Source organism: Plectropomus leopardus, chromosome 14 (genome assembly GCF_008729295.1).
Source record: "Plectropomus leopardus isolate mb chromosome 14, YSFRI_Pleo_2.0, whole genome shotgun sequence".
Classification (NCBI taxonomy): Eukaryota; Metazoa; Chordata; class Actinopteri; order Perciformes; family Serranidae; genus Plectropomus; species Plectropomus leopardus.
In genome coordinates, this window is record NC_056476.1 from 19,105,470 (window position 1) to 19,124,106 (window position 18,637).

Consider the following 18,637-nt stretch of genomic DNA (forward strand, 5'->3'; position numbering starts at 1 on the left):
TCCGCATTAAACGGGGCAGATTTCTGGACTAAAAGGGACCATCTGTTAGCACTGTAGCTAATTTCCTATTGCACTCGCCCAGATTGTTGATACTATTGGAACAGTGGCCAGAGACGGTCCAAATCAGGCCATGCTGCCCGATCAACCTGGAGCTCAGATAAAGAGGAGAGAGTGCTCTGCACAGTAAGTCTCATCAAATAGGACTAACTATAAAAGAATTAAATAAAATCTAATATCAGCACTAAAGTGACATGTAATCCCACAACACAGTGTTTTCACTTCATTGGGTTTTATCATTCACTGTCTGGCACAAATTAACTGTAAATACATGTTGGCATTTAGCAGCGCTCATAAATTTAAAAAGGTCTTTGATCCCTTTTATTGATAGGGGACATAATTATCTTTGTGTGTTTTGAAAATAAATAAGTATCAACAGTATATTGGTGTGACTGATCTGTTTTGAGTTGCTCGCCTCCATTTGAAAAAGTCCAGGAATTGAAAAGAGCCAAAGCAGTGCATCTTTGATTGGATTAAATTATTAGTATTTTGAGTAATGACATTTCAAACATCTTGTTCAAACCTATAATTTATGAACAATGTTGAGAAGGAAAGCTTCCCTGGGAACAAACACTAGTCTGCCAAAGAACCAAACAATTGCATCAGGCACTTTCTCATAAATAGCAACTTGCCTAATAAGTCCAAATGCACATTCATACCTCTTCTTTTCCCAATCAAAATGTTATTTTTAGAGCTCGGATGCCAGCTGAAAAGCTATAGAACAATCAGAAGTCGGCTTTACAAAACACTGTCACAAAGAAAAATGATGTCCTGTACGAGGCTGAGATGGAACTGGCGGTGGGCTGATGTCTGTTTCTAAGCCTGTGTTTATTCTAGAGCAACGCAGCAGAAAAGAGCTCGTTAGATTATTGTTTGCATTGGCCAAGAATAAATAACCCATACAGCTAAAACATCCAATTATTTCAGGCCAGCTTTCTGTCTATTTATATACACAAAAAATAAAGACTTAGATACATGGAGATTAATATGTAAATATTAAGAAAGGCTGCTGAGTGCATCACTAGAAAGTCGTTCAAAGCCGGTGTTTTCCTACATGCTGCATACAATCCGAGCCTCACTGCTTGTTTAGCACAGTCCAAAGCTTTATAAGGAGTTGTAACCTGAGCTACAGTAGGGAAACCTTAACCATGGTCCATCAAATATTAAAGTGTATGGATGTTTTGACGTGTATGAAGGGGGCGCAGGAGCACCCCTGCACTACACACTTGTCCCTTCAAAAGAGATTGATGGGACCCTAGAGTCCATGGCAGCCATATAAACTCAAGAGATGCCATCTAAGATAAGTGCATTAAAGTCATTTTTCTAGACAGAACAGAGGGACTGCAGGATTTAACCCCCCACACAGGGCTGCAATGGTCCCTCTGTGTGATTCAGTCAATGGTGGGAAAGCCAAATGCTTCAATACAGCCGAGCTGTGAGGTGTCCGGGCCTCTTACTCACACTGCTCCATACTCAATAGTCCATTGTCCCTGCCCTAACGTGGAACCTCAAACCTATAAGTCAAAGGTGGGGGGTTTAGAGATGAAGTCATCTCGGCAGGAGAGCTGCTCTGCCAGACACCTTCATGGCCAGGGAACAGTTCCTAAATCCTGTTCCCTCACTGTAAATCCTCCCAGACAAGTTGGCCTGTTGCAGGGGTGATAAAGGTAACAATGCCTGTGCCCAGCATGAGTTTACACGTGATAAAAATTCATATGCCGTTTTGAATTTATTTGCTTAACAACCTCTATACACTGTTTCGAGTTCATTTTTTCCCTTCCTGGAACAATGATTTGTGCACATAAAAGGAGAAATCAGTTGGCTATAAGTGGATGTTAGTTCAACAAACATTGTTACACTACATGCATAGGATACAATCTTGACTTTAATTTATACAAATTTGCTTTCGTTTGAGGGCACCATTAGTTATAATGCTAAATAAAGTGACTGAGCAGTTGGGTGCTTGCACTTGGTCTTTTTTTTTTTGGCCACACAGCATACAAGTGTGTGGCTGCGTTGCATAAAAATAAAAGTTTTTTTTATGTTTAAAAAAGTCCATGGAGATTATTAGAGTAAGGGCTCACTTATACTCTACATGCGAAAATAGATGTGTCCGTGTCAAACGCTGTAAAAGTCACAGCTTTCATACTTCCATGCGCCTTTTATGACATTGGGCTACAGCCAATTGATGGCACTAGAGGGCAGACTCGAAAGTTTCACACATCATCAAAGGAGGCAACAGTGAAGGAATCATAATCATGTTCCTGTTATCAGACGCAATGTTGTAGACGGCACTGGTCTGTGAGGCCATTAAATACATTGCGGCATTTGGACGCAGAATTTTTTTCACTATATGTAAGATTTGTTTTGTTTCACAATTTTTTAGATTTCATAACACTTCAATTAGCAACGCTTCGCTGTAATCTTTTGTGTACTGCTCCATTTTATTCATATCAGTAAGCTAAAAAGCACGGCAACAAAAAGGATGAAATGAGCGCAGAGTACAGACATCCATGTCCACACACATATCTAATGATATTAAAAGGCACAAAAAAAAGAAGATGAAATTTGCAAATGTGTATATAGGCCTACTGTCTTCTTGTATTGTTTTGTTTATTAGTATTATTGATATTATTGTTGCTGTTTGTTAGCTAATTTGTTTGTTTCGGTTGAGTTTTCGGGGGGGGGGGGGGTTGTCACAGCATCAAATGTGCTAGGTCCGGCACTGCTATAAGGTTATTTGAAAACATGTGGGACAGATGTGTAAATACTTTTCAAGAAACATAATCACATTGATTGCATGTGGATGAATGAATGAGGTTTGGACATGCTCAGTAAGTCTTGGGAAGCCTATCTTTACTGATTTACGCGCCAGATTTTTTAGTAAAACGCGGGTTCTTCAGCTGATTTATGAGTGAGACAATGTGTTTGCAACAAGAACCCATTACCATACAGCTGTGGAGTTATCTCCCGCTCTGTCCTCTCTATCTAAAATAAACACAAGCAACAAGAGAAAAGGCTGCGAGGTCACAGGCATAAAAGGCGCTCGGGGCGTCCAGGCGCGTAAAGACGCATAAACAATGAGTGATCACTGAAGAAAAACGACTTAATTTTCTATTGTTTACTTTTTCTGCTGAGTCTGTGTCTCTGGTAGCCAACAATAAATTTTATTTAACTTGCCAACTTTTACGACAAAATACAAATGTTCCCCTTCATTTGTTTATAAAATGTGCTGTATTTGGTTTGGATTCTGCAGATAAAGCGCATAAACGTTATAGTTTCTGGACCAGGTGTATCAAAGACTCCAAATAATCATATGAGTGATGGTATCTCAAGCAAAAAGAAGGTGGAGAGGATTGTGGGCGGTGTCTGGTGACTGACAGTGTCTCTAATGGCACCACACTGCGGTATATAAACTGGGAGGGACGTCAAACACCCCTCACTGGGAGTCACTATGCGCTGATGCTCCGCCACATGCTCGCATCACTGTTGGCAACACGCGCCCCGCATCAGCACAGCAAACTCAAACAACATCTGACCGGCACGATGGATGGGCAACATAAAGACCGCAGACAGACTCACTTGTGGATATTGACGTTACTGATATTTGTCTGAGCACTGGATAACTCGGTCTTTTCCAACTTCTTCTTCTGGATACGGATTGCGGAGCTGGATCTTGACTTACAGGCTTTGGAAGAAGGATTATATTTATTCTTTATTAATAAATCACTTTATTTGTCATCACTCCGTTTTCGCCGCCATCACTTGGAATAGGAGCGTTTTTTCTTGGAACTGACTTTTTAAGGATACGCACACCAAACTCTAAAGGATGGCCGTTTGGTTCACCTCTGTCCTCGCAATAGTTATAACATTATTTACTCAGGTGGGCTGTTTTTTTTTTTATCTTTTGCAAATTTAGAAATAATTATTTTAGACACAAATGTATTATTTTGTTGTGCTCACCTTTTTGTACTTTTTTAGGTTCTGGGAACAGGTGTATTCGAGATAGATCTCCATCACTTTCAGAATACTAAAGGTTTGCTGGCAAATGGACTTAGTTGCAGCATGACTGGCTGCAGGACTTATTTCAGGGTTTGTTTGAAGAACTTCCAGACGGTGGTGTCTCCTGGAGGCTGCATTTTTGGCAAAGTCACCACACCTGTTCTGGGCACCAACTCATTCAGCATCCAGCAGGACGCCAGGCTGCGTCTGCCGCTCAACTTCACCTGGCCGGTAAGAGCACTTGTCTTGCCGCGCGCACTAATTTCTCCACACAGTTAATTTGTGCACACAAAATTCAGTATGATTTTAACATGATTAAGTATTGAATGAAATGAAATGGAAAAAAACAGTCTTGAAATAAAAAAAATGATCGCAAAACACGAAAAGTCAGACTTATAGTACAAAAAAGAGGGAAAAAAACGCAAAAAGAAGATAAAAATCATATTAAATATTTGCAAAAAAAGAGGGAAAAGTCCGTCTTTTTTAAAATGATCGCAAAAAAGGGAAAAACGAACTTATAATAAACATTTGATTGCAAAAAAGAAAAAAATATCAAATGTATAATGAAAAATTGATTGCAAAAAGGAGGGAACAATTGACTTATGATAAAAAAAATCACATAATACAATTGGATTAAAAACAGAAAATCTGAGTTACCCTTCTGTATAGTTTTATTATCTTCATCAAATCAACACAAAACTACCTACTTACAGGTATAATGCATTTTAAATCAACTGTTACATTGTTTACTGTGTGTTGTTGAAGAAAGAACTGTGCAACTATGAAAGCCTTCATTCGTATGTTTTCATTTTAGGGTTATTTCTAACGAATTACAGTGAAATGTTACTGTTTTATATTTTTTATTGGAACCATTACATCAGTATTTCAGTGGGAAAAAAAACTAGTTCCGTAAATATGCTTTTTATATATTTTCAGGTTTTATGTAACATTTATTTCCTCATTTGTCCCCACAGGGTGCTTTCTCATTAGTTATTGAAGCCTGGTATTCTCCAACAGCGGACCTACCTGGAGGTGAGCAGACGCACACTCCCTCTCCGCCACTAGAGGGAGACATGTCATTTGTAGATGACTTATTACCTATCGCACGTCTCATCAATAACCCGCACTTTACGCGCTGACAAGCGCATCTGGCATTTTCAGCGTCATGGATTTGTTAGGATGCCTTATGAGTCACACGACAATTCCTCACAATCAAATCTCTCCAACACAATCGCACTTCCCTTGTTTTATTTTTGGCGTTCATGGGAAAGTGGACAAGCTTGAGTGAGAATATGAAGCGTTGCCAAAAAAAATCCCATGACAGCCTTTTCCTGGATTTTACACCTTTTTTGTTAGGTCCTTTATAATGATATGAAAGGAAGAGGAAGTTTCAGTGTACAGATTGTGTATTGTTGCAAATCACTTAAAGATTAACTGTTAGATTTCTTAACTAAAAAGTTTGAAACTAATCTTTATTTGTTTTATGTTCCCTACAGATACCACCAACCCTGAATTCTTGATTAGTTCTTTTGCCATCCAAAGACAGTTGGGAATAGGGCCTGAGTGGTCCCAGTATGTGCAGAACGGGACGCAGACGGAGCTAAGGTACTCATACCGGTTCATCTGCAATGAACATTACTACGGGGACACTTGTTCCAAAATATGCGCTCCAAGAGACGACCATTTTGGCCACTACACCTGCAAGGCTGACGGGCAAATAGCCTGTCTACCGGGATGGAAGGGAGAATACTGCCAAGAACGTAAGCAAGAGTAAAGACACCATATGGACACTTTCCTTTGTTTGTGAGAAAAGGTCACAAGGCAGTTGTTATGCGAGGTTACACATTGTAAGGAAGTAAAAGTAAGATACAAGTATATAGTTTACAGAACATAAAGCCACTTGAGTGCTACACTTGTTATTCTTCTGCAAAGTTGTTCCATAAATAAGATACAAAGTAACATTGTAAACTTTCAGTTTATATATATATATATATAATTTATATATATATAGATATATATATAATAGATAGATATATATATAGATAGATAGAATAGATATAGATATAGATAGATAGATAGATAGATAGATAGATAGATAGATAGATATAGATATAGATATATATGTTTTACATGAAATTACCTGTTACATAATCACAGGTGTGTATTCTGGGATGCAAAGCAGCCACACAATCAGAGAGAGCAGGCATTAAGGTGAAATTAGACGACAGCTTTCTTTGTGGGCGCGTGCGGGTTTTTAATCCAGGGCGGTGGTCGCCCGGCAGCGCGCGCCGGGGTTAATCGCGGCATTATCGTCCGCCACGCGCCACTAAATTGCGGGCTCTATTGTTGAGGCGGTGTAGGGCAGCAGCTGCAAACGGGGCTCGAACTGCCCACCGATAACAATAGGGCAGCTGTCCTGCTTTTTTGAGAACAAGCATCTGCTCTGCACTAACCAGCCGTTTAACACCATAAAACCCGTGCACAATCGATGTCACATAGACCTACAGCACAGAGAGGGCCGCCCATTATGTTTTCAATTGATAAAGGTCAGGTAACAGGTTTTATTGTGCGCAGAAAGAAACATTTAAAAGTGATAAAAGTTTTATTTATAGCTTGTTATAAATGTCAAAGTAGAAATTTTTAAATATCCCCGTTTTTTCTCTGCATTTTCAGCAATCTGTCTGGAAGGGTGCAATGAAAGGAACGGAAACTGTACATTACCTGGAGAGTGCAAGTGAGTATTCTCTTAGGGACTGTACTTTATTTTTTCAGAGCAGAGGGATGGCTGGGGTGCCACCTCTTCCTAATTTTCTTTTCAATTACACAACCCTCCCCCTAGGCTACAAATATTTTTCATTGAGCCCTGTGTCTGGGGAAAAAGGCATGACATTAACTACACTGCAAATAACCATAAATCACAAATTCTGGCTGTGATAAATGGTTTTTAACGAAAGAATGCCTTTTAAACCCACTAGTGGGTTTTGGGGTTCTGAGGGGATTTAAGATAAATGCAAAACTATGGTTAAAGTTGAATGTCCTTCCTCTAAGCCAAATCCAAAAACATGGTTCCATCCTCAGTGTTTATAAAAATTTTGGAATACCTCCCCTATTTTGCACCATCTCCTCCCCTCTCATTTAAAACAAACAGTCCCTTATAGTCCATGAGTATTTATCTAAATGTTAATTTCTGTTCATTAGCATGGTGGCACCCACAAACTGATAAAACACACTGATTAACATTTACAATGTATGCAGAAGAAATCATAAGAGTAGATAAACCATCACATAATCTCTTTGTGCCTAATACCAAGAGTGTAGATTCCGTAACAACAGCGGTGGACACACATATTAAACAGTGGGCTGGGGGACCCAATGCCAGAAATTTTTTTGAGCATCAAAGGCTTAATGTCTTGTATTCTGGTAAATTTTTATGCATCAGTTTGGACCTTTACTGCCTCAATTTATGGTCTAAACATCTTTAATTCTGTCAAAATGAAAACCCTCTGCACATGATTAAAATATTGAGAGTGATGTTTTCCATGTATCCTAACAAAAAGCTAACGTTTTTATTTTTTTTATTTTTAGGACTTATTTCTTTGAATATCTGTCTTAAATAATCTCTAGGATTATGGCGTAATGGATTTAAAAAAGAGATAACATTCTCTCTGGTACGAGTGTGCTGAAGAGGCAATTAGTAGGCTTCCAAGAGGGAATATGAGTGTTAATTTCTGTGTGAGCCAAAGGTCATGTTGCATTGTTTTGTGTGTGAACAGATGCAGAGAGGGCTGGCAGGGACTCTTTTGTGATGTGTGTAAACTCCATCCATCCTGTCAACATGGTACCTGTAAAGAGCCGTGGCAGTGCACCTGCAAGGAGGGCTGGGGAGGCATCTTTTGTGACCAAGGTGTGTAACTAGCTCTTAATACTGTAAATATGAGAAAGCTACCTCTTTTTGGCTCCATTAGTAACATTTCCACTCATTTGTTGTTCAGATTTGAACTACTGCACCCACCACAAACCCTGTGCCAACGGGGCCACGTGTATGAACACAGGCCAGGGCAGCTACACCTGCACCTGCATGCCTGGCTTCACCGGGGTTAACTGTGACTTGGAGGTCAGGGAGTGTGACAGCCAGCCCTGTCGCAACGGAGGCCACTGCCTGGTGAGTGCGGAAGTCTCTCTCTCTCCTTTCCCACAACACAGGCTTTCCTGTTTTTGTTTTTGCCTCACTCTATCTGCTAGTCCAGGAGGATGCTATCGATTGTCAAGTCAGTGGATGACCCAGTTCACAGAGTGTGGACTGTAAATAGAATTCAAACTAAGGATAATGGGGTTCATTGGGACAGCAGTGAACAGGATATGATAAAGAAAACATCTGACAGGGAGCTTTTTGATAAACTTTATATCTTTTTTTTGCCCCTGCAGGACTCTGAGAACGGCTATAGGTGTGTGTGCGCACAGGGGTTTGAAGGGACATACTGCGAACACAAGATGCTGACCTGTGCAGATAAACCCTGCTTTCATGGCGGGAAGTGCCGAGAGAGGGATAATGGGCATACTTATATATGCGAGTGTCCAGCAGGCTACACTGGACGCAACTGCGAGAAGAAAGTGGATCAATGTACCTCACTGCAATGCACTAATGGTAAAATATCATTCTTTCAACATTAAGAACAATCTTTGCTTTCTTCATATCTGAAAAAAAAAAAAACGGAATATGGGAAAAGGATTCTAAAATGTTGTTTTTGTTTTGCATAGGTGGACATTGTGTGACCCAGGGTAACCTCCGACTGTGCAGCTGTCGCTCAGGGTTCACAGGTCTGCGCTGCGAGATCAACATCAACGAGTGTGCCAGGAACCCCTGTGCCAACGGCTCCACCTGCATAGACCGCATCAATGACTACACCTGCACCTGCCCCCCAGGGTACACAGGCCGCCACTGCGACAAGCCCACAGACCGCTGTGCCTCTCAGCCCTGCCTGAACGGTGGGACATGCACCCTTGGAGCCAAAGGCCAGCCCACCTGCATCTGCCCCACCCATTACAGCGGCTCCCAGTGCCAGTCCAACGACGTGCCTTTACCCAACACCTCCAAGCTGAGCTTGGCAGCCATCTGCTTGGGAGTAGGCCTGGTAGCTGTTCTGGTGCTTCTCTGCATGGTGGTGGTGGTAATATGTCACGTCAGGAGGCAGAGGAGCAAGGAGCAAGACTCAGAGACAATGAACAACCTCTCTAAGGTTGACTTTCAGAAAGAGAACCTCATCTCCACTCTGGAGCTCAAGAACACCAATAAAAAGGTGGATTTGGAGGTGGAGTGTCCTAGGGACAAGTCAAACCACAAACACATCAACCACTACCACCTGGACTATAAAACCTCCACGGGGTACAAAGACGAACTGTCCCTTTTGGACAAAGATGAAAACTGTGAAAAGACGATAAAAGAAAAAAAGCATTTGAGTAGAACGTACAGGTAAGTGCACATGAAGGGGTTGGTTATGATGATTACAACATCAGTTCATTGCTTTTAATGTGCAACATTTTGTTTTTGTGCTCAGTAACTAACATGATGCATCTTCCCTCCACAGTGAACGGCCAGAGTGTAGAATATCAACGATATGTTCTTCCAGAGATTCAATGTACCAGTCTGTCTTTGTAATAGCTGAAGAGAAAAACGAATGCATCATTGCAACAGAGGTACGTTTCTTTTTTTCATGATGAATCTATTTCCTTGTGTGTGTATATATATAAATTTTCAGGTGATGATAAACTAAAGAAAACTTATTCCATTATATTCAATTTTCTACCAATGTATTCCCCTACCTTCTAACCATAAACAGCATTTTCTTGTCTGTTATTTTACGTTAGGTTTCCTACTGAGGTAGTCATTGAGCTTTTTTTTAAATCTTCTTTTTCAGGTATAACAAGTGGAAGATATTATTCACTGTCAACATTGGATTTCTTGTGAACTTGTTTACAAGTGTGGAGAGACTGGGATTTATTTAAATGCAAGTTGCTGCTCTTGAAAACTTGATAACTGGATGGAGCCGGTGTGCTCTTCAAATTCAACAGAACTGAAGCTACTAATCTTTGTGAGAATGTAAAGACTGAAAAAAAGACTAAAAATAATGAGCAAATCAGACTTGTGGAAGCAGCTTTGATGTTTCAAACCCTCGTCTGCTCTGTCCAAGTTCATCCAAGGGCAACAGGCCAACATGTTTATGCCTGCGTGTTGATTAGAAGAAGATGACTATCTTGACGTGCCCCTCTCCACCTTTTTGCAGTAATCAGCAATCAGCAAATCAACTTACTGCCAACAAGCCTGTGGAAGGAGCCGGCTTTTTTTTTTTCTTTTTCTTTTCTTTTTTTGTGGCCTGCAATGCGCTATGCAAACAAAAATCAGCATTGTGCTCAATCAGAAAAGGACAAAAACTACTGAAAACGGTTCATTTTTGAAGGGTATTTAGGGTTATCCGTTTTGTAAATCCTTTTTTTATGAAGAATGTATGCAGCCTAGATCACAAAGCCTTATATATGTGTTTAAAAGCATTGTGCCCCGCCTTATAACGAGTCCTTTGCACAGCAAAAATAAACATAAAAGATCAAAAAGATGCAATATGCTACAGCGCCATGCAGGGAAACTCATGATAAGACCTTATGCAAGATCACCCTTAAATGAAGACAAGGAAAAATACATGAAGTGACTATCGTACCAAGGACGCCTTCAATTACTGAACCAATAATGTTATTTTGTAAGATTAGTATTTCATTAGTAATTTAAGAATATGAAGCACTGATCGTTCTTTGTCTGTGTTTTATAAGATTATTTTGTATATACTGTATATTTATATGTTGAGATTAGAAGCTGTTTTCAAGTTGACGCCCAGGAAAGGTGAATTTATTTTTTAAGTGTCGTTTGTGTTTTATTATTTTTTGTTATAAAAAGAAACAATGAACACATATCTGGTACACTGTTTGTTTGTCGGTCGTCAGTGGTCGAGTGTACACATGGTCCAAATAGAGCTCCTAATTTAAATGTTGAATCAAATAGAAACGTTTAATTGTGTCAGCCAGTGTGGATGTGGCTTCATTGTCTATAGATACAGTCATATTTGGCCTGGTAGCATTTCTGATGATTCCGTGTCTATGTCCATGACGTCTGTGTCGGTGTGATGTGAAATCATTGTGCTAGAAATCATTCAGTGGACACTTTTGTCATTTGCAGCAATGTAAGGAAATTCTCAAACAAATAGATATATATTTAAAACAACATCTGTATGTGAAAATAAAGAATCCTTGTGGTCCTTCTACAGCACCTAACTGCTTCTCTGAACTAATGCTGTATTTTTAGATATAGTGGAGGAACAAAGCACCAGAGACTAGATATCAATGTGAGACCAAGTCATTGTTTTGCAAGTTACAAGTGTCAAGTCCTAAACTTGAATTTTTGAGACCTAAGCAAGTCAAGCATGCTTCATCATATGTAAAGCCAGTAAACAACAGAGTAATAATATCTTTTTTTAATTTTTTTTTTACAAAAATCACAAATGCTTTTGAATATTTGTAATTTATTTGAAGCTGTTGCGTCTTTGTCCATAATTTTCACCACACGCATTTTGCATACTGCACCCGGCTGTCAATGGCTGTCAATATGACATCAGAAGGATGTTTGACTCTTGAGGTGGACAGATGTTGAATTTTGGGTTGCTGATATTCTTATTGTCTAACAACAAAAGAATTTCACATTATGTGGACAAAGGCTTTTGTTCTCAGTACATCACAAGTGAATGTTATTCTACATCAAGATGACTTAGGCATGAGAGGTTGGGAAGACATTACATTTTGGTTTTGACATCAACATCATCTATCCTCAATATTCTACGTTAAATTGACGTTGGGATTAGAATTACTGATGACAAATTTGGTCACTTGGCGCACAAACTAAATGTAACCGTATGTCAACATCCAACAATATCAATATAATCTGTGTCATTTCTCATTTTTGACGCTAAGAATCGTAATGTTCTCAGTGCTCTTCTGCAGCTTGTTTGGGTGCTGTCAGATTGGTTCAAACAAAGTGGATCTGGGGAATTTTGTGTTGACTTTCTGGAACTGAATAGCATTAATATGAGTTGATTCAGGAAATGAAGGGAAAATTAATGGGGTATGTGGCGCGCTTTTGAAATGGCATACTTTTAATCTTTGGGTTTGAAGGGAAGGCATCAAGTGTCTTCAAGTCAAAAGGCTCAAGTCCAAGTGAAGTCATGAGTCGTTAGTATTAAAGTCCAAGTTGAATTGCAAGTTGTTTTTTTCTTTGTTATATTATTATTTTGAGTCTAAAGTCATGTGACTGAAGTCCACAGTTCTGCTGGATATGATCTCTGATGATGAGCTGTCTCTTACTGCTGTGAGTTGAGAGGGGGAGGGGATGGAGTGAGCTGTCAGGGACTCGGCATATGCTTGCGCATGTGTCAGTGAGTAAATCTGCATATGCCCTTTCACTACTAACCACAGCAAACAGTGGCCCCACGGCCCAGTCGCTGCCAAGCCCCCATGAGGCAGAGAACCATAACAACCCAGCAAATGTCACTTTTCACAATGTCACTTTTACCTTTTTCACCTGAACTCCTGCAGCTGATATTAAAGCTTCAGGCTGAAATCTCAGATATCAATGTCTTTCACTACCACTTGGGGGCAGTAAGCTTTATGTGAAATTATAAGAGTTTATTTCTTTTCTCATCAAATGTCATGCTCAGTTTGTGACAAACAGCCAGAGAACAAATGATCATAAGCAGGCATTCATAAGAGACCAGCCTGTGTCCCAGGCACAATAGTGTTAGACAGACCTGAGCAGAACACAGACACTTAATGAGCTTAAGAGAGCACAGATATAACAGTCCCGGTTATTTATAGGTAATGTGATTACCTGCTGAACTATCACTGACAGTTTGACACTCAAGGGTACAAGAGGTGTTTCCACATTAAAAAAACATTTCAAATAAATTGTTACTAACACTACAGGCCTATGTGACAGCAATATATTTGAAAAATGTGAAACTCAAATCACTGTCATGCAAGGTTATTTCAGTTAACTAAAGCTGAACTTAAAACTAGGTGAGAAAAAACACTTACAGTTAACTGGAATTAAAATTAAAGAATAGACTTCAGAAACAAAACTAACTGAAACAATATTGTTTACTTACATAACTACTTCAAATAAAATGGGTAAACTATCTGAGTGACGTGAGTCAGCTGTCTTCACAAAGTGTTGTGTTTGTATTTGATATCTATTCTGAATTTTGCCCATGCCCCATATAACTATAACCTAATAATAATAACATAACTTAAACTTATACTGAAACCAATAAAAGCAAAACTAAAAGTAAATATTTTTAAATGGTCAAAATAAAATTATCAAATCCACCCGGGGAACTCACCAACACGAGACAAAATAAAACAAAAAAGAAAATGAAATCAAATAAAAATAAGAACTAATAAAAAGAAAAATACAAAACTGGGACATCCACTTTACTGTGATTCAATTACCTTCACGAAGTGTCGTGTTTGTATTTGATATCTATTCTGAATTTTGCCCTTGCCCCATATAACTATAACCTAATAATGATAACATGACTTAAACTTATACTGAAACCAATACAAGCAAAACTAAAAGTAAATATTTTTAAATGGTCAAAATTAAATTATCAAATCCACCCGGGGAACTCACCAACACGAGACAAAATAAAACAAAAAAGAAAATGAAATCAAATAAAAATAAGAACTAATAAAAAGAAAAATACAAAACTGGGGCATCCACTTTACTGTGATTCAATTACCTTCAGGAAGTGCTGTGTTTGTATTTGATGTCTATTCTGAATCTTGCCTCTGCCCTATCTAAAAATAGCCTAATAATAATAACATGACTTAAACTGAAACCAATAAAAGCAAAACTAAAACAAAATATGTTTAGACAGTAAAAACAAAACAGTATATTATACATTCAAGTGGTCCAACTAAATTCAAACTGATTGGTTTATCTGTCAGCTGAGCCCGACCCTCCTGTGATCTGATTGGTCGACACCGTCTCGCTCTGACGTCCCTGAACAACAAATACACGTGTTTGTGCATCAGTAGGATACAGAGACGCACTCCACGTCCAGACGATGTTTTTGATGCCATAATAATAGACTCGACGTTTTCAAAAGGGCTGAATTAAGATTGCTGGATATTAACTTCTGTCTTCAGCTCTGTGTAATAGTGACGGTAGGATGTATTGGAATGTATAGGACGACAGAAGTAACAAAGGACAAACTGAAGAGCACCAGCTTGTTTACAGATATAGAAACGCACTTCTCTCGTTATTAAATCACAGCCGAGCGGTTAAAATGAAACCTCAGGACATTATCAAAGAAAAGGGCAACCTGTGGATATTTGGGTATGGCTCCTTAGTGTGGAAACCTGATTTTGCGTACAGGAAGAGCAAAGTTGGCTTCATTAAAGGATACAAAAGGCGCTTCTGGCAAGGAGATGATTTTTATCGAGGGGACAAGGAAAAGGTGAGATGACCTCCAACATTTTAATTTACTTTTATATTGTATCACACCAGTTGGTTCAAATATCACATGTGCTGATGATTTTTGCAGGTTATTTATTTTTTTCCCACTTTATTATGTATTATTTTGAGGTATTAAACTTGTTGTTGTGCTGAGTAGTCATGTCCTCACTGTCTGTGTCCTTGCTCTCCACAGCCAGGCAGAGTGGCCACACTTGTGGAGGATAAGGAGGTAAGTGCCTTTCATCCTGAAGCTGCCATTCTGTTTTGATCCTCTATATAGCATGTAATGCTGAATCCAACTAGCTATATTCCTACCATTACTATGCTATCACAAAGATGTCAAATGTTATTTTAACCCAATGATCATGAGCAAGCGTCCCAAAGAACTTGTAGAGGCAGTTTTAAAATGTGCAATTTTAAAACAACTAAACACCCTCAAAAAAGAGCCTACCTTATGGTTGTACACAATATTTATATTGTTGTTTGTAACTAATTTGGTAATGCTGTAGGGCAAAACTGTGTAAATCATAAACCTAACCTTTCCACAAGAGACCTTACCCTTATATTATTCACATCAGTTTGAACGTGCATACTACTACTACTAATACAGTGATTTATTCTCGAAAATTATGTCATGAAACATCAATATCAAGCACAGCAGTGGCCATAGAGTAAACACTGGCCAGCACCAAATTTGCCAAGGGCGTTTGGATAAAATGAGTATTCGAATTTTGAAAACTAATTTTCTACTTTATTATACTATTTATTATAAGCAAATGCAGCTAAACAGTATACTCAGCCCATTCTCCCTCCCAACTCATCAAACACCACCACTCTGTCAGTGATCGCAGCGTCAGAGATCAATGCATGAAGGTAGCTTTCCTGGTGGTATGATATGTTGCATCAGTTGTTGACACAGCGAGCAACAACCCAACTAGTCAAATACTGCCACTTTGTTATAAGACGTCGGCGGCAGACACTGACACAAGTTGACACACAGACACACTTTTTGGTATGATATGTACTGGATGGAGTTAGTTTGTAAAGCTGCTGGTAGCTACTGTACAAGTATAAAGAGTGTGAAACTCAATGGAGGGATTTTAATAACAACTGAGTGTGCTAGTATGTGTTAACATGACATTACATGACATTAGTAACAACTGTACTTTTTTCAAGCCAAACCATGGTGTTTTTTCTAAACATAACCATGGACCTTTGTTACTTAAACCTAAGGGAATAAACCAAAAAAAATTGTTTTTTTAAAAATGCAGTGTTATACCTATGTTTTAAGTTTATTTTGAAGAAGACTGTTGGCATGTAACGAGCAGAAACAGTACATTTCCCGTGAAATGTTTTATTTTAAAAAGACACAATACATGTAAAAAGCATAAATTTGAATCTGAATGTCCAAAACTGACACAGGCTACCTATCATATGTTGATGTATATTTCCACTGACAGTATTTTATGAGTTGGGATGAGAGGTTAGTATACTATATGAGTAATCAAAAAATTGCACAACATAACATAACTTTAACAACACATCACATGGGCTATTTGACAAATGTTGCATAATAACAACATTAACCTTGGCTGAATACGCCCGTGAGCAGTGTGCTGCTGGCATATAGCAACACCACTTAGATAAGGGTGCTTCCCTTTATACTGAGCTAAAAAGTCACTGTTTCAGCTGCGAATGGCAACTATCTCAACAAAAACACTCCTTGGTTGTGAAATCAATTCAGCACTTACTGTATTTGATCTGTCACTTCCTCCACCTGTTTTCCTGACAGGCTTGCACATGGGGCGTGGCCTACGAGGTGGCTGACTCCCAGATAGAAGAGTCCCTTCAGTACCTCAACATGAGAGAGACTGTGTTGGGGGGTTACATAACAGAGGTGGTGGAGTTCATCCCAAAGGAGAAGGGTCAGAGTGCTGTGCTGGCTCTTGTCTACATCGCTACTTCAGACAATCCCTCCTACCTCGGCCCAGCCACAGAAATGGAGATCGCCGCCCAGATTGCCATCTGCAGAGGGAACGCTGGCCATAATACTGAATACTTGGTCCGCCTGGCAGACTTCATGAGGCTGCACTGTCCTGAGGGACAGGATGAGCACCTCTTCTCTATTGAGGCGGCTGTTTTGAACATTTTCCATGACTGCGAAGGGATCACACCCCCAAAGTCCCTGCTGATTGGAGCTATGTAAAAGACTACATGAGGCACTCCACAACATAAAAATTCTACTTACTGTAAAGTAAATACTAATTTTTTTCTACTGGCTGTAAGGGGGAATTAAGTCCTGTAACATATGTTTCAGGCTATTTGGTGCATCAAAGAAAATTACCTGACCTGGTTTCGAAGAATATATATATGTGGTGGCATGTTCTGTGACTAACAACTCTGGGAGGTTATGTTTCAACCCTAAAGCTATCACCTTTTGACCTTCTGACTTGACAGTTTTTGACTGCAAAGACATAAAAATGTATACTAAACAAACTCCAGAAGGAGCTGGTGCTTTTGAAACATCACACTGAGAGATGTCGTCTCTTTTTTAATTCATAATGTAACTTTAATTGTAAAAGGCTCTCTTAATCAATGTAATGTGCTTTTTTTTTTTTTAAATTTTACTGTAATAAAAACACTAAAATCTATAAGAAGTGCATAGTGTTTCTTTTTCCTCCACTCTTGCTCACCTTGCATGTGAGTTTGCTCAAGTCTCCCATATTTATGTTTGCAGTCCAATGCCCGATTGCATACCTTGCCTCATACTTCCACATCACGTGGCCAAGGAATGTACAGCTGTAGCCTCTCACAGGAAATGCTGACTTTTTCTTAGAGATCTGGTAACTGCACAGACCTGGCAACAGTTAGGTGTGTTTTGTGCAAATACACTATTTTATACATGCGCTTACTCATACATGCTTTAGATGTTCTGTGCAGTTCTTGAGTTAATGTTACAACCAGCAGGCTATAAAAACATTTTCTCTGATGTTGCCAGGGTAGTCATAAATAAACTCTGCTGGGTACAGTGGTTGCTCAATCTTTTAAAATACCTGTTGAGTGGCCAAGCATTCCTCACTCACTCGCAAAACTTTACCTTAAAATCTTCCAAATTCTCAAAGACAGCATACAAACATCTAGGATTTTTGCTGGTAGAAAGCTGTGTATTAAGTGTGCACACAGTCAGCTATAGAAGAAACCACACACCATGGAAAACTGCTTGCATGCTCCTACAGTATAGACGTATAGGGGCTGAGCTGGGAGGTGGGGGTGCAGATTGGGTTTCTGTCCCTGTCTGGGCTTTGATCACGTTGCAAAAACATGTGCACATGCCACATGTCAGAATATGAAAAAAAAAAGAAGCTGTTTCATCCTTGGATAAACAAGCCCACATTTTAAATGGCATAGTTCTGTGGCACACTGTTCTACTTTCTTAGAAATCAGCCCAAAACTAGGTCAAAGGTTTGAGCTGTGAGAGGGGAACATACAATTCAGCAAGAGCTCACATGTACAGATCATATACTGTAGAAAGACATGGACAGAAAGTCTCCTGGTGTGGACCGGTCAGTAAAGACTGTAAATGCATAAGTAAAGTGCTGTTGTCACTGATTGTTCTTTTCCAATGAACAATGACAAAACATGTACATGGAGGAGCAGTTTGTGGCTCATTGCTGTCGCTAAGTACCACTGAAAAGCACATTGGATTGTCTGTGCTGGCTGACACACGGTATTGTGTTTCTGATGAAACTAATGAGATCATCCAGACAGACAAACTGACAATGATGAGTCAACAACACGTGTTTGTCTGTGGTTTCCCGCAGCACATATGGAACAAGTTGTGTGCAATAAATAATCTGATGACTTAGTAAATGTGATGAACTCTTTGCCAAATTGGACAAACCCTTCATTGTCTTTGTTCTGTACACAAATTTCTTGTAGTGCCTTTTTTCTGAATAATCAGCAATGTTATTCATTCACTAAGTGTGAACATGAAGAGCTATCCCATCTTTTATTTGCATACTGTTC

At 39.2% G+C, this 18,637-nt stretch overlaps 2 protein-coding genes across 2 annotated transcripts; both read left to right on the forward strand.

The window, feature by feature from the left end:
• The first annotated feature begins 3,413 nt into the window (after positions 1 to 3,413).
• On the forward strand, positions 3,414 to 11,328 carry LOC121953879 (delta-like protein 4). Its single transcript, XM_042501134.1, has 11 exons — positions 3,414 to 3,940; positions 4,039 to 4,290; positions 5,034 to 5,091; positions 5,556 to 5,819; positions 6,733 to 6,793; positions 7,833 to 7,963; positions 8,052 to 8,221; positions 8,485 to 8,704; positions 8,818 to 9,529; positions 9,645 to 9,753; positions 9,975 to 11,328. The coding sequence occupies exons 1-11, from the start codon at positions 3,887 to 3,889 to the stop codon at positions 9,978 to 9,980; spliced, it is 2,037 nt and encodes a 678-aa protein (XP_042357068.1). The 5' UTR covers positions 3,414 to 3,886; the 3' UTR covers positions 9,981 to 11,328.
• Positions 11,329 to 14,203: 2,875 nt separating this feature from the next.
• LOC121953840 (glutathione-specific gamma-glutamylcyclotransferase 1-like) lies at positions 14,204 to 17,259 on the forward strand. Its single transcript, XM_042501081.1, has 3 exons — positions 14,204 to 14,612; positions 14,805 to 14,840; positions 16,404 to 17,259. The coding sequence occupies exons 1-3, from the start codon at positions 14,442 to 14,444 to the stop codon at positions 16,815 to 16,817; spliced, it is 621 nt and encodes a 206-aa protein (XP_042357015.1). The 5' UTR covers positions 14,204 to 14,441; the 3' UTR covers positions 16,818 to 17,259.
• Positions 17,260 to 18,637: the final 1,378 nt, after the last annotated feature.